This window comes from Corticium candelabrum, chromosome 9 (assembly GCF_963422355.1).
Source record: "Corticium candelabrum chromosome 9, ooCorCand1.1, whole genome shotgun sequence".
Classification (NCBI taxonomy): domain Eukaryota; kingdom Metazoa; phylum Porifera; class Homoscleromorpha; order Homosclerophorida; family Plakinidae; genus Corticium; species Corticium candelabrum.
Genome location: NC_085093.1, coordinates 352,969 through 369,030, shown reverse-complemented (window position 1 = coordinate 369,030; position 16,062 = coordinate 352,969). Strand labels below are relative to the sequence as shown.

General features: G+C 39.2%; 2 protein-coding genes across 3 annotated transcripts; both read left to right on the top strand.

The window, feature by feature from the left end:
- Positions 1-150: 150 nt before the first annotated feature.
- Positions 151-8,189, top strand: LOC134184072 (uncharacterized). Of its 2 annotated transcripts, none has more exons than XM_062651676.1 (37): positions 151-550; positions 1,395-1,579; positions 1,655-1,743; positions 1,797-1,955; positions 2,013-2,134; positions 2,195-2,270; positions 2,336-2,415; positions 2,656-2,751; positions 2,811-2,924; positions 2,977-3,046; positions 3,111-3,212; positions 3,272-3,331; positions 3,415-3,479; positions 3,537-3,624; positions 3,686-3,758; positions 3,967-4,068; positions 4,128-4,245; positions 4,307-4,392; positions 4,629-4,690; positions 4,756-4,863; positions 4,930-4,960; positions 5,029-5,093; positions 5,152-5,200; positions 5,264-5,348; positions 5,403-5,450; positions 5,525-5,605; positions 5,831-5,908; positions 6,011-6,156; positions 6,218-6,324; positions 6,401-6,519; positions 6,577-6,657; positions 6,713-6,848; positions 6,910-7,008; positions 7,062-7,165; positions 7,239-7,334; positions 7,405-7,468; positions 7,916-8,189. In XM_062651676.1, exons 1-37 carry the CDS (start codon positions 234-236, stop codon positions 7,964-7,966), a joined length of 3,612 nt encoding a protein of 1,203 aa, XP_062507660.1. In that variant the 5' UTR covers positions 151-233; the 3' UTR covers positions 7,967-8,189. The 2 variants fall into 2 exon arrangements, with proteins under 2 accessions (XP_062507660.1, XP_062507659.1); XM_062651675.1 differs by having other exon boundaries at positions 4,304-4,392.
- Positions 8,190-10,086: 1,897 nt separating this feature from the next.
- Positions 10,087-16,053, top strand: LOC134183942 (sec1 family domain-containing protein 2-like). Its single transcript, XM_062651532.1, has 18 exons — positions 10,087-10,171; positions 10,230-10,684; positions 10,744-10,962; positions 11,024-11,164; positions 12,516-12,593; positions 12,653-12,784; positions 12,846-13,018; positions 13,241-13,337; positions 13,399-13,526; positions 14,110-14,227; positions 14,295-14,380; positions 14,436-14,529; positions 15,103-15,157; positions 15,218-15,311; positions 15,365-15,425; positions 15,511-15,605; positions 15,667-15,799; positions 15,859-16,053. Exons 2-18 carry the CDS (start codon positions 10,514-10,516, stop codon positions 15,946-15,948), a joined length of 1,965 nt encoding a protein of 654 aa, XP_062507516.1. The 5' UTR covers positions 10,087-10,171; positions 10,230-10,513; the 3' UTR covers positions 15,949-16,053.
- Positions 16,054-16,062: the final 9 nt, after the last annotated feature.

The window sequence follows — 16,062 nt, the reverse complement described above, 5'->3', positions numbered from 1 at the left end:
CTAAATTTTGTCTACTTTGTCGGCCAGCATTCAGTTCTTGATTTTGTCGTACTGCACATTTCTAGATTAGCCGTCCGCATACAACATCACGTGCCATATATTTGCAGTTACCCGGGCAAACTCCACCCACGTATCTGTTTGCTACGTGTATGTGTGTCGTTGTGTGATGTCTTGTCCGCTTTTAGATCACGACATCGTGACGGCTTGTGTCGTTTGCAAAACAAACCTTTGAGATGTCTTACCACCACAAAAGTCTTTCCACCGGACGCAGATCGTCACTAGGCGGAGTGGCCATGGCTGATGTAAAGGAGAACTTCAAAGTTGTTGTTCGTATTCGACCATCTCTAGATCGCGAATTCAAAGCTAGAGCAACGAAATGCGTGACGTGTGACAACGTAAATCAAACAGTTACGATTGTGAAACCGTCAGAGCGCCGCCCTAGCAGCAGTAAACTGCTATCGATTGATGCTGATGATTTCGGACAGCGAATCAGTCTTATGGACAAAATGAACTCGCACAGTTTCACATATGATTGTGTGTTCGATCCAGGGTCAGGTGGACGTAGATAATTATTATGATTTAGATTTATTAATTATGTTAGGAATTGTTAATGCATATGTAGTACGGTAATTAATGTATAAATTATTTAATTGATTAATTAACCTGCATGACTAACAACAGAAAGATAAAACAGCTGTGACAAACAAGTAGGCAGAGGGCAGATGTGTCCTAGTTCTCTCAGAACTTGCTGATTTTTTAGCGCAGAGTGTAATAATGTCTTGTATAAGAAATATATGTATTGACAGACAGACAGACAGACAGACAGACAGAGACAGGGAGAGTTAAATTACTTGTTGACGACACGTGTGTGGTTGATGAACATAATTGTGTAATTTGCGTTGCTGTGAGTTTCGCTAAACGTTTATTGCTTTTATAGTCACTGTGATAAGTTGTAATGATGAAATACGTGAATTTTGACAGACAGACAGACAGACAGATTGTTTTATTCTCTCCCAAACTGTAAATGTAACAATTGCAAAAATGAAACCATTCTAAGCATTAACAAAAACTACTGAAATGTCTGAAGTCATAGCTATTATCCTAATGTACATAGTGCTGAATATCTACATCAAAGAAAAAAGCATCTATCTTACCTACATGCAATCTACTTGTCTTCTTTAATATAACTCTAGCATTACATCTCTGGATAATTATAGAAATCTGTCTACGCCATCTCATTCAGACAGACAGACAGACAAACCATCACACAACATGCATGTGTCTATTTGACAGACAAGAGATTGGTGAACAGATGAATGTGTACAAAAACAACTTGTACAAACAAAGATAGCATGTGTAGTATAGTTTGATAGCAATGTTTATGTCACTTACAGAACCACTCAGAGGCAGTTATATGAGGCTTGTGTGAGGGAGGTTCCCATGTCTGTTCTACAAGGATACAATGGCAGTATTATAGCATATGGGCAGACTGGAACAGGAAAGACATACACAATTGAAGGAGAAAGTGGTGATGAAGCAAGAGGAATCATTCCACGAGCCTCAGAGCATATCTTTGACTGTATGTTGATCAACATTTATTATTGATAATATAATGATATTTGTAATATGGAGTATTTGTTGGTATTAACTGTAGACATTCAAAATCAAGCTTCTTCCTCTGCAAGATTTCTTGTTCGCTGTTCATACTTAGAGATCTACAATGAGAAAATATCTGACCTAATTGTATGCTGTTTTCTGACGTTTATAGATTTCTTAGCCTACCTGTTTTTTATTAGGATCCTACACGTAAAGATCTTCGTATTCGAGAGGATGCTGAAGGCAGTGTGTATGTTGAGAACTTGTCCGAACATGTTGTTCGCAGTTTATCAGATGTCAGGCAGCTCATGAAGAAGGGAGGAACATCTCGTACAACAGATAGCACAAGATTAAACACGGTATGTCAGAAACAAAACATTTCTCTACATTTGGCAGTGTAATGAATGCTGGTGTAGGTAAGCAGTCGCAGTCATGCTGTATTTACTATTGTGGTGGAGCATTCAACAACAACATCTAGTGGAAGTACATTGGTAACTGTTGGCAAACTGAAGCTTGTTGACTTGGCTGGTTCGGAAAGGTTTGTTTCAAAACTGTTTGATTTCTAGTGCAGATTGTATGCTAAGTTTGATTGTATTAGATTTGAAGCTGATGCAAAGTACAAGCATCAGGAGGAAACAAAAAATATTAATCTTAGTCTGTACATGTTTGGAAAGGTTAATCACATACTTCACAACACGATTTTGGTCATAATAAAATCAACAACCATTAATTTCGTTAGGTTGTTCTTGCTCTTACGACACCTGGCACAACATACATACCATATAGAGATTCAAAACTTACCAGGATGCTACAGGACAGGTACTATAACTGTAATGCAAGATAGCTAGTATGTATGTGTAATTCAGACTCACAATTAGTCTGCCTGTTATCAGTGCTTTAGGACTTAATTTTGATTCGTGGCCCAACTGTGGAGCTTTCTGTCCATGAACAATGCAGGAATGACTAGACTGACTTTAATGACTTGATTGAGTTCAATTGTACATGCTTGAATTTGGACAAACAAACAGACATTTGTTACTTTATAACAATGTTTTGCAGTCTTGGTGGCAACTGTAAAACAACATTGATTACAACAATTAGTCCAATGTCAGTATCTTTTCCTGAATCTCTCAGCAGCCTTAAATTTGCAAAGAGGTGAGTGATTAGATTATATCAGATTTTGGCTTGCTTAGTCGACCAAGCGTCATTACTAGAGCAAAAGCTATCAAGAACAAAGCTGTTGTCAACCAAGATGAAAGGCACCAAGCCATGCTATCTGTATATGAAAAAGAGATCAAACGATTAAAGTCTGAGTTGGCATCAACTAGGTATGTAAGTAGTGTCTTGTATAAGCAAAATGCAAACAATGAATGTATTAAGAGCGGGGCTTATTGAACGTGTTGAGTTGGAACGTCTTGCAATGGAAAAGAGGAAGATTGAAGAGGAGAAGGTGAATTTGTTTATTATGATATGATTTACATACTGTAGTTTAGTTGTGCTTTGTGATTAATTAGGATGTAGTTCTCAGTGAGCTGTATGCGCAGCAGCGTGAAATAAATACAGTAATGGTTGAGAAAGAAAGATATGAAGGAATAATAAGAGAATTAGAAACACAGGTACAGTACCTGCAGTTTGTGAAATAAATTATTATATTGACACATCTGCTGAACTAAAGGTACTATTGGGAGGTCATAAAATTGAAGAAACACCTGAATTTCAACAAGCAATAGAGAAGGTTTTCTTTCTTGCTAATTGTAGTTTGGAATTACTGAAGTTGTGTGGTAGTGGTGGTGGTGGTAATTGCCGTTTGTTTTATAGGAACAAAACAGGCTGAAGAAAGAAGCAGCTCAGACTCTTGCTGAGTTACAGGCAGAACGGACTAGGTGGGAATTGCAATTGTGTGTTGTGTGAATGTTGACTTACCTATGAGTGTAAGATAGGTTGGAAAGTGAACGAGCTGAATTTGAACGTGAACGTAATCAGTTTATGGAAACGCTGTCTGTTCGATCTGCTCCAGATGGAGAGCCCGTATGTATTGTTTCTATATGCATGTTTGGTTGTACATGGTTGATCTTGACATCTTGAACAGGAGGAAGAGGCAAGGACAAGTGCAGTGATGAACTCAAAATCATTAGCTATCTCTTCTACTAAGACTGATTTCAGTAAGACTGATTCTACTTGTATAAGTAAAGAGGCTGTGCCTTAAATGATGATTATTTTGTAATACATTTGCATCAGGAAACTGATGTAAACACTTTTATTACATTTGCTCTCTTTTATGGCATGGGCAATGCATCATGGATATATCATACGTGATGCAAGACCCCTGTATCTTTGAGCACTAATAGATTCTTGCAATTTTGTGGCTAGATCGATTAACACCTGCACCCCCATCCACAAACAAACCATCTCATCGTACAAGACGTATTACTGTTGGAGGATCTCATAGTCCAACAGGAAGCAACTTGGGAGGTTTTCAACAGTTGACTAGTTGTTATAATTGATTGAATTCTTAGACTTTTTTTACTTAGTGACTTCTGGTGGCTGGCTTTCTCACTTTGGTGCTAGTTACTCACAAGCTCCATTGTCTCCGTTTCAGGCTAAATTACAGAGGAAATACAGTTTTGGAGGAGCCAACTCTTCTGCTGTGTTAGCCATCTGCGTCACTGTGTCACAATGGTTGTAGGTCAGTCTTATATCTTTTTAGTAGTTCCAGACCTCATACAAGTGCTGGCTATTTTGGACAAGCTGTGAAACAGTCATCGAGATCTCATTCTGTTCACGGTTACTATCCTTGTAAGATGCATTTAAACGTGTTTTCTAAATTAATAATGACTTGATCATTGAGTTTTGTGCCTGTAAAAATAATAGAAAGTGCAAAACAGAAATTTCTAGGAAATGTATACTTAACTTAATTCAGTTTGTGAATAAAATTGAATATTCCTGATTTTCATTTATGACATAGACTCTGGATGAAATGTATGAAAATGTTATTGAACAAATAATTTTGTACTGATTATTTCATGTTGCAGCTCGACTGGCTTCATCTACAGGGAACAACCCAAACTGGTATCCACAGACAGCTTGGGATGAGGTTGGCATACTAATGTGTGTGGTGTACATGCAGTTTCGTTACTTTTAAAACTTGCTTACTCACAGAGTTATGAAGGGGTACAAGCAGCGTCAGGTTGGTTGCTGCCTGATGAAGAATCGCTTCGACAATATGCCTTAGCTTTAAGCCACCCTGTTAGTGGAATACCGACTCAAGTATGTACTCTGTATCAGCATTTAATTTGTATCATAAATTATGGCTAATGAGTATGGTTGTTTTAGGCAAGTCATAATGACCTCCCAGTGTTTTCAGGTATTTGGGCAGAATATTGAAATTCTGTGTGGGGTGTAGTTTCACGTTCAATTGATATTTAACTTAAGGTGATGCAGCTGCACAATGGTTTGTTGCTAACATGGAAGGTGTTGAGAATTTTGGCGCTGCTCAGGTGGTTTAGTCATGTTATAATGCAATCACAATGTTTTTAGTCAAGTGATTGTTGATAGGATGTTGGTCAACGTTTAATGGATCTGGAGGTCTTTATGGGACTAACAGGTAAAATCGCTTTTTTTCTTTCCACAATATCTACTGTATATAAATAGGTATGACAATTTACAGGTTCTTCAGTATTCTTGATTTCTGACATGGAATTCTACAAGTTTGCTTATCAATATCAACACCAGCTGCATCGACGTGCCACTAGGTTACAGCTGTTTGCTGTGTAATACAATAGTATTATATTAATTGAAATTGTTAGCTTATCTGGTATTCAAATGTCATCAGAGGCAACATCAAGGCAATACCAGTAAGATAATTCAGTTGGTCTTGACATATAGATAGAAATAGCACAGATAATTTAATTGATGTGTTGCTTTTAAGATTAACACTACAAGATAGATCAACTGTATTGCAATCAATAGAAGGATCCCAAGTGAGTCTTGCGTCATTGACTACAGCCAGGTACGTACACACACACACACACACACACACACACACACACACACACACACACACACACACACACACACACACACACACACACACACACACACACACACACACACACACACACATACACACACACACACACACACACACACACACACACACACACACACACACACACACACACACACACACTGTTTATGTGGGCAATTATTGTGCATTAGTTTACTCTTGATTTAGTGAGCTAAATTCGAGAACCAATGAGAAACAACGTGGTATTAGAAGCTATACTGCAGCTGCATTGGAAAGTCATAAGAGGTATAATTGCTGCATGGACACAAACATACACATAGTTGCAACTTTTAATGCTCTTACAGGTTTTTATCTGTTGTTTTTAATTTTAATTGTTATTATTTTTAGTAGTCCAGAAGGATCCAGCTTTAGTGTTCGTACAGCTGTGTCAAGTAAAACATCAATGTCATCCAATGCAAGCATTGATGCTGTGTTTGAAGGGCTAGGTTGGACTGACTATAAATCTAGTGCTCTTCATATGGCTGCTGGCAGAGGTGATGAAACATTTTTTGTAAAGAGACATGGTATCATGTGTTAATGTTATTTGTTTTATAGGTGAACGTAGCAAGGTCTCCAAACTTGTCAAACAACACGGTGTGAACTATCAAGATTCCAAAGGCAGGACACCTCTTATGTATGCAGTAGTAACTGGGCAGGCAAAGGTATACACTAAATGACTGCATAATTGTTTCTATGGAGATTTTACTGTGCTATAATTATTGTACTGTTTATCAACAGTGCTGTCAGTTGCTAATAAGACATGATGCAGATGTAAATGCTGTAGACAGGCATGGGTGGTCAGCTCTTCTTTATGCCATTCATCACTGTCAAGATGAAGTCCTCAAACATTTTTTGAAGTAAGTAACACTGACCACATTTTCAGTGTACACGGAGTATGACACTGTTTCATTTAGGTACCCATTGATCAATTTACAATGTTGTGATGAAGAAGGTCAAAATGTGTTTCATCACAGTTGCATCTTGAAAACAACTAAGTATTACACTGTTACAGTTAATCATCTGATATAGTATTTAAAGACTGTTATGTAGATGTCTTGAAATGCTGCTTCAATGTTCAGCTGCTCTGAAAGCTATTAACAAGAGAAATGTATGGAACGAGACAGCCCTTCATGTTGCTGTGAAATATCACCATAGTGAACATTTGCGTTTGCTGTTGCTATCAAATGTAAGGTGTCTACATAGAGAACTAAAATAGGTTTTGTACATGTTATGGGGTGACATTGTAGGCTGAACTCAGCGTTAGTGATGGCCAGGGCCGAACAGCATTGCACGTGGCAGTTACTGAAAATGCATTGACTTCTATTCAAGCTATATTGGAAATTAAGGTTTGTCTAGTTGTTGTTTATACTTATTTTCGAAATTGATTTAATTGTTGCAGCCTGGAGAAATGAACTTGATTGATCTCAATGGGCAGTCAGCACTTCATCTGGCGTGCTTTGAGGGAACAATAGAAGCTGTATCTTTGCTTCTAGCAAACAGATGGTACTCTAGGAATGCTGAGCAATATAACTACGTAGCAGGCTTGGGTTATGTGTTTTCTATTTACTCAATATAGCTGCAGCATTGATATGAGAGACAGTTGTATGAAATCTGCTCTGCATCTTGCTGCTCAAAATAGCAGGGCTGATATTGTCGAGGTTCTACTGCAAAGGTATATATTGTTGTGTTAGTTTTGCGTTTATGTCAGTGAGCATTGCTACAGTATATGTATTTGTCAACAGGGGCTTTCAAGTGATGGTGAAAGATGCTGATGGGAAGAACCCTTTACAGTACGCTCTTGAGCAGGTACAGTGTGTTGTACACTTTTTCTTACACATGTAGGGACGTACACAACTGGAACCTGGAAGTCCACCAATACTCACTATGGGCTTCAGCATCGGTACACACACACACACACACACACACACACACACACACACACACACACACACACACACACACACACACACACACACACACACACACACACACACACACATACACACACACGCACGCACGCACACGCACACACACACACACACGCACGCACACACACACACACGCACGCACGCACACGCACGCACACACACACACACACACACACACACACACCACATTTAGATGTCTACACCAATAAAAATTTGTAATAATATTATCTAACATTAATTTCTTATAGATAGTAATATTTATTGAGTGCGTTTTGCAATTAATTTTGTTTATGCACTTGTCTATAGATCTTGGTTTTTGTTGTAGGGTGATTCTGAATGTGTGCAGTTACTTCAAAGAGCCACACAAAAGCATTAGATTTACATTTTCTTACACTGCAGGGTAGTGTATTATAAAATTTAGTTTTGTATAACTTTGACTATTATTGCTTGATCAACTGATCTAGTTAAAGTATTTTTCTACCTGTTTGTACTCAAACAAAATATTGTACATTGAATTGTATACGTTTAATTAATTGTTTTTTAAGCATTTGACATACGACTCTCTAGCGCTCTCAGGTTTCTTTCTTGTGCATTACATGACTTTTACTAGCCGGTCTAATTAATCTGCTACTTGTAATGTCGCTGTATAAATAATTGGCGAGCGAAGCGAGCCTCTCTCTTGTCATGTCAATTGAGCTCGAGATATATTTTAAGCTACGAGCGTAAAAGAAGGACACCACAATAAGTGGTGAACTGCTTCGCGAGAAGCTCACTCTAAACGGGTTGAATTGACTTCCGGTCTGTCTGTCGGTATGTTTGTACCTATCTATCTATCTATCTATCTATGTTTGTTTGTAAGCGTGTGTCACGGGGAGTTTGTCAGCCAATCAGCAATCGTTTTGGGACGCAAACGTAGGTGACGTAATACTAGCTTGTCAGCCTGAATCACTCTCGGGAATTTGTAGAGCCAATCAGCCGTCCTTTGGGACACCAACAATGGGTGACGTAACAATCCCGAGCACTATGACAGAAAAGCCGAGATGTCGTAAACCTCCATTTTACGGTCAAACTGTCGTCAAACCGAGAAGCGCAGAGTAAAGATCAGGTAATAGTTGTATGCGTTTGTTACTTTTTACAAGAGAAAACAAACGAATTTATCGTTCTACAAGAAGCCAAGCGAAGGTCCCATGAGACCATGCATGTGTTTGTTGCGCACGACCAACATGTCATCCGCGATCTTCAAGAGAGCAATATGTTTTGCTGTAAGTAGGTCTGATGATGAACGATCGACGGCGTCTTGCAAGAAAGATTCGTAGGAAACGCTAACGCTGCTTTCTTCTGGATCCGGTCACTGCATGTCGCTTCACAGTATTTCTAGGAGACGTACGAGATCAATCTCTATCTAGCTATAGCTACGACGAATTATCATCGGAACGAAAGATGCTAGCAACGTACGGCTCAACGAAAGCACGATAATCTCGTCCACCTCGGTAGTTGGCTGCAAGTGATGCAAGATCGAGCGCTACAGAATTGAGAAAGAACGTGGATAACAAGCCCGCTCCGTGCAAGAATATATTTACAGGTGTAAGTAGGACTGATGATGAACGATCGACGTCGTCTTGCAAGAAAGATTCGTAGGAAACGTTGCGCTGCATGGTTCCTTCTGGATCCGCGGTCGCTATAACATACATGTCGCGCTTCACAGTATTTCCTGTGCACGCACATCGATCTCTATCTACGACGAATTAATTTTAACGGAACGAAAGATGATAGCAACGGCTCGACGAAAGCATGATAATCGTGTTCACCTCGAGTGATGCAAGAAAGAACGCTACATGCAGAATTGAGAAATAACGTAGATAACAAGCTCGAGAGACGTAGCTGTCACGCATGTGCAGGTACTGAATTCTAAGTGTGGTGTGGGACATTGATGATACTTAGTTGATTATCTTTACTCACATCAACGCATCCCTGGGTTTTCAAAGAATTATACAACCTAATGATTAATTAATGATAATGACAATGAATAGACAAAAGTTAATAAAATTTACAATATTCACAATAACACACACACACACACACACACACACACACACACACACACACACACACACACACACACACACACACACACACACACACACACACACACACACGCTCGTAGCTGTGAAGCGACGGTGTAAACACAGCTTCATTTACTAGTTTATTTATATAGACTCTCGATTTTGCTCCCTTACGCGACTAAAGAGAAAAGGAGACTGATTCGTGACAAACGGAATGAAAAAGAAAAGCTAAAAGAAGAGAAAAGTCTGTTTTTTGAGTTTCCGCGCGTTACTTTGATAGAAATTATTGCTACGCAACCATTGTCACGTGACTATGCGATCATTGTTACGCGACTATCTCAGTAAACGAGTGAGACGACTGAAGCGTGAACGAAGAATTGAAGACAACTATAGTGTTTTGCGTTCAATTATCTGAACTCGGCGTTCAGTTACCCGATTCAGGCAAGCAATTATTCGAATTGGGCGTTCAGTTATCCGATTCGGGCATTCAATTATCCGATGTTCTGTCCTAATTAGAAGTAACAAATATAGAAATAATTATTTTAGTCGCACATTTCTTTCATGACGTCTTTCTAGGATGCTCACTCACGTTTCAGCTGAACAATAAATGATTGATTCAAGAAAGGTGGGAAGACAAAGTAGTAAAATTCGAGCTCTTGATTAGCTAAAAACCCGCTAAGACGCATGATCGACTGTTGCATGGTATCACGCAAGACGCGTGATTTACAAAGTGTGCGGATTACACCACGATTGACGGAGCAAGGCGTTGTTTGCTATTGCGCGTGCGCAGGACTGTAGATTTCAAAATTATGTACCATACGTCAACTGTTTATTGCGCGTGCGCTGAAAGGTAGATTCTGATGGATTATACATCTGGCTGGGAATCTGTCGTGGCTTCATCAGCCGGTGCTGCTGTATATCTTGACACGACTGCAGTAGAGCTATGTCGTCTTTCCGGAATACAGACCAAACTCTGGGAAGCAGGCGCTCTTTCTATTCAAAATCTAGGGAAAGTTCAGGGAAGATGCAAAGTATAGCTACACACTGAAATTTTTCCATTGTTTTAATTTTTAATTTTGGTGTCGGTTAGGTTGAAGGTGGAATATGTGTTGTTGTTTGTGGTCGATTTTGGTCTATTGAGCATTATCAGAAAGTGCGTCATTTTTTGAGTTCTGGAAACTACAAACATTATGTGGTCTACATCTCTACACGAGAAGACGTTCTTGTTCATTGTGACATACCATGTGACAGCTACAGTGATCTCCAAGTAAAGCTTCTTCAAGAAGCTAGGAAATCGAAGATGGCTATGGTCTGTTGTGCTGTTATTCAGCTGGTCTTTGTGTTGTTTATTGACTAACTTGATTTTGAAGGATTCCAGAGTTAATGTGCGGCATTTTGCTGTACTAGGAGCAGCCATCAGTTCGGACCTGGTGATCACTCCTGGATTTTCTTCGCTGTTTCCATTGCTGCCAACAGATGTGCCTCAGTTGCAGCTAGCTGCACAAATGAAGGTCTGTATGTATTCAGTATTGGAAGGATATGTGTTAGTGAGTCGAGTGAAACTGTGACAGACAGTAATCGTAATCTACTGTGTGTGTGTGTGTGTGTGTGTGTGTGTGTGTGTGTGTGTGTGTGTGTGTGTGTGATTGCTGTTTAGTTTGGCGCCTGACTATGTACACTGCTGGAAAGTATCATGTCAGTCAGTCATTCTTTAGATGATAGTACTTAATGTTTGTGAATTCCGTCTCTTGCAATCTTCTTACTAGGCTCGAGTGTCCAGTCAGTCATCCCCCCCCCCCCCGCGGAGGAGAAAGACCGGCTGGAGATATTCACCACTCAAACAAATCACCGACTCTATCCTCCAATCAGAGTGCCGTTCAATGTTTGTGCATTCTCAATAGGGATGCACATTGCTATTGAGCTAATGTAATTTCACTCTGATGCTGGTGCCTGCAGTCTCAACACGTGTCATCCCAGTCTACCGTGTACCAACAACAGGTCGACTCTTTCCAGCTCTTCTCGTTGTCTGTCTCTCGTTTTAATAGCGCTAGACTTACAGCTTATCATAGAGGGCAACCAAAGGTCGACCGCAACTTACTGTACACAAATCATAGCTCTGCACGTTACCCTGCGTTGTCAACTTGAGTGCAAATACCACGCTTTGTAGATGGTCTACTTGTTCAATGCATGTAACGTACGAGACCCTGAGCGACTAGAAGTTGTTTTGCATGCGCTGCCTTATTCCTCAAAGTAAGAAAAGGAAGACAAAGGAGAAGATGACGTGCAGGTGTAGCTCACGCTAACGAAATGTGATCAGACGGTAAAAGCAATTGACTACTCAGTTACAAAGCATTAGTAGAGAGCCAATAGTGACGTGCATTGCTATCAACAATTTATCGTGCATGCACAAACACTAACCAAACGTGTAAAATCCTGATTGGAGGATAGAAAGTTGGCGGTTTTCTTTGAGTGGCGAATGTCTCCAGCCGGTATTTTTCCTCTGCGGGGGGAGGGGGAGGAGATGACCGGCTGGACACTCAAGCTTACCTTCTTACATGAATTCATCATACTAAACACTTTCTGGCTATGGGACTTGATCTCATACACGTGTAAATGTCACACACACACACACACACACACACACACACACACACACACACACACACACACACACGTGCACGTGTGCTTCCTGCTAACAGTGATGTAGTAGGAACACCCCTATTACTAAAATATACTGTAATCATAATTATCTTAATCTTAATCTTGAGCCATCTGATGCAAACATGCTCTGAGTGACTGACTAGGCAGCTGCAGAACCACCTCAATTTGTAATTAACTTGTTTGTTGTCTTTGTTTAACTAGGGTCTTCAAAAAGAAATAAAAAGTCTTCATGATCTTGAGATTCATCTTCTTCCTGAGACACTTCAAGTTCAGCTGAGAGTAGGCCACTATTGGTTTTAACAATTGTTTCATCTACATCTTCTCTTTGCCTTATACAGGTGTTTGTTTCTCAGTTGAATGACTTCTTTTCTCAATTGGATATTGGGGAAGATTGCTATGCAGTTGGCTCAATGAGTAAGGTTATTGCAGCTGAGCTTGCTAATTTGTCATCTGCCAAAAGCAGAAGAAAAGTATCCATACACTCCCCAGTCACATGGATGTGCAGGCTCTTAAATTTTTGTTTTGTATTAGAATGCTTCTCACAAGGCGTCTCTTATACTGATTGATCGTTCATTGGATTTGGCAGGTCCTGTCAGTCACACAAGTGACTGCTTAGCAGATCAGATTTCTAGACTACTACCTCCTCTTCATGAAACCAGTTCCGATGTATATGTAGACATGTCAGAAACATTTTCACAACCAAGGTCTGAAGAGTCTAAATTACAAGTGTGACAGTGTTTCAGCAAGTTTAGTGTATATTGTGCTGTCATGTCAGTTTTTATGGAAGTCAGGCTAGCAGTAAGTAACTTGGAAGATATATTTTGTAAGCAACAAACTTTATTGAGCTGTATATGAATAATTTGCTGATTAAAGATTTACTTATTAATTAACGTTTAGGATGGCTGTAAGAGTTGTCTCTTTTGTAGACACTCGGTTGATGCCTTGGCTCCAGGCACATTGTATCATCCAGACAGTCCTCTTGCTCAAGGGTTACTTAACTCATTTATTTTGAAGCGACAAAAGGCAACAATTTGTAATGGTAGTGTGTATGATGTGCAGACGTTTTAGTTTGTTTGTTTTGTAGGAGGCTGTGATGGAGACGTCAAGAGTGCTTCTTGATTGCTTGGCTAAGGAACTTATTGAGACAGAATCGGCTATGCGTGTTGGACGAATGACACCTGAAAAGATCAAGGGATTCATCAAGGAATTTAGGTACATTAGTTTCTTGCATTGTAAGTTGTTAATTTATGCATGCTACTAGATTCTGTGATACTGGTAATATATATGGAAATTATCTTGTACAGCTGTTTCTATTTAGTTATGTGTAGCTTATATGCTTACAATTAAGGTGGTTTTCCTATACCATTTTTGTATCTAAAAGTGGAAGGTATATGAAGTGCAAAGTTACATTATTGTAGGTAGGCTAATTGATTAACAGACATTGATACCAGTATCTTGGATTTTACTCAGTAAGTTGAGACTGTGTGTGTGTGTGTGTGTGTGTGTGTGTGTGTGTGTGTGTGTGTGTGTGTGTGTGTGTGTGTGTGTGTGTGCTGCATGCATGTGTGATTAGTATAGAAGTTGGTCATTAGATAGACAATGAAATGCAGTGCCTTTAAAAGTGTACTGTACACATGATTTAGATGTATTGGCATGTTTGGTAATCTAATGTCATGATAATTCAGCTATAATGATGACTAATTAAAATAATGGTATTGGGGCAATCTCAAACTTTAGTCTTTGTTTAGTTGCTGGTAATTACACTAGACTACTATCGCTTGCATATGTTGTATAGTGGCCGTCCCAAAATTATGGCAAAGTATGGTGGACTTGTTCAATGTGCTGTTGCTGCAATCAGTGCTTTGGAAAGTTCACATTGTGCTCACATGGAAAGACTGTTGAGTGTAGAAAAGGTTGCATTACTGTATGCATTGATTTCAACTTCTTGCAGTTACTGTTGAATTTGTGCTTGCTGTACAGGTTCTGTTGCTAAGCTTAGGAGAGGAAGGAGCAGTCAGTGCTGTTCGGACACTGTGTGATTTATTTAATCAGAAGAGACAAGACATGTAAATGAAAATGAATTTGATATTGTGCTTTGAAGTTCATAACAATTTTGGATAGGAATTTGTCAATCGAGGATATCATTTTGTTGGCTGTGTTTGCATACTCTTTTGCAGAGACTAAGACAGATGATGACGAAGATGGGCAGCTCAAGGTATGATGGTGTAATAGCATATGTGGATCATGCTGGTAGTTGGTGTCTCCACTGGACTCTCCAGTGCATCAACCTTCATATAATACACAAATATTTGTTCAAGGTACTATAGGATATTATTTATTGCTGCTTGTTAGGATTTCTATATGAAAAATGTGTAGAAATTTTGGACAAAATTGGAATACATTTAACATTGGGTAGGTATTGTAGTAATTTTACTGAAGTTTTGTTTTCAATTGCATTTTGAAGGGACACGCTGTCAGTGAGCGTTAACAAAAATTGTTGTTGCTAGTTGGTGTTACTCTATCAATTAGAGTTCAACCAGAATTGCCAATGCACTTTAGCTTGAGATTTACCAGCAAATACAGTACTATGGTAGTTGCAAGATACATTTATTAACTGATTATTGACTAGCTAGTTGTGTGTGTGTGTGTGTGTGTGTGTGTGTGTGTGTGTGTGTGTGTGTGTGTGCATGTGCATACCGACACGTGTGCACGTGTTTATATGTCAGAGTGCTAACTATTATGCTGAAAGTGCACACTTATTAACTGTTTTCTCATCCTATTTCCTAAGGGCCTTATAGCCAGTCTAATCAATTCACAGCCTAGTCATGTTGCTGAAGCATTCGGTGAGGTGCCATAGTTTATTAGTTAACCAAATTATTCATGCACATTATTTGTTTGAACAGTTGATTCAAATCGAACGGTAGATCAGAAGCTTGACAGTTTGTTTAAAAAGCTACATTGTCTACATGAACTTCGATCACAGTTCCGACAATTTGGGTATGCATTTTTCCAGTCAACATCAAAGGGTGTACAATAACACTCATTTACAGAAGCCTTTATTGTCAACGACTTCATCACACAACAAAAACTTATGTCCCATTAGTGAAGCAGGTAAGGTGACAGATATTCATAGTCTCACATGCAAATAAACAAATGGTTCACAATACGTATCTTTCTTCAATGGATATACATGTAGGTTGTGGAAGCAGTTCTTAATCCGAACAAGCTTGACCTCCCTGATGTTGAATATCAATCACATGGCCTTCGAGATTACCTGAAGACCGGCTTTAGGTATAATGCATGCTATGTAATTGTAGTTGAGTTCTATCTGTCTGATTGTTTTGTGACTTAGTCTATTAACAAACATTGGCAAAGCTCATCCTGGAAATCACCGTATATTGTTTCTGTTTATTGTTGGTGGTGTCACTTTTTTGGAATTGAGGCATATTAGAGAGGTGGTTGTGGCTGCAGGAGCTGATAAGCAGGTTACTTGTCAAAATGTGAAGATGGTGATCTTCTGTTAGTTGTTTATTTTTATTTCCAGGTGGTGGTTTGTAGCACTAGAGTAATACGAGCTAGGGATGTATATAGACAACTAGTAAATTGTGATAACTTATCACCAGCTGCTAGTTAGTGGTTTGTTGTAATTTTAATTTGACACCAGATATCACCCCACCAACTGTGGTCTTTCTACTGTATATACAGTACAGTCGTTAACAAATGATATCTTCAATCTTGACATAGTTGT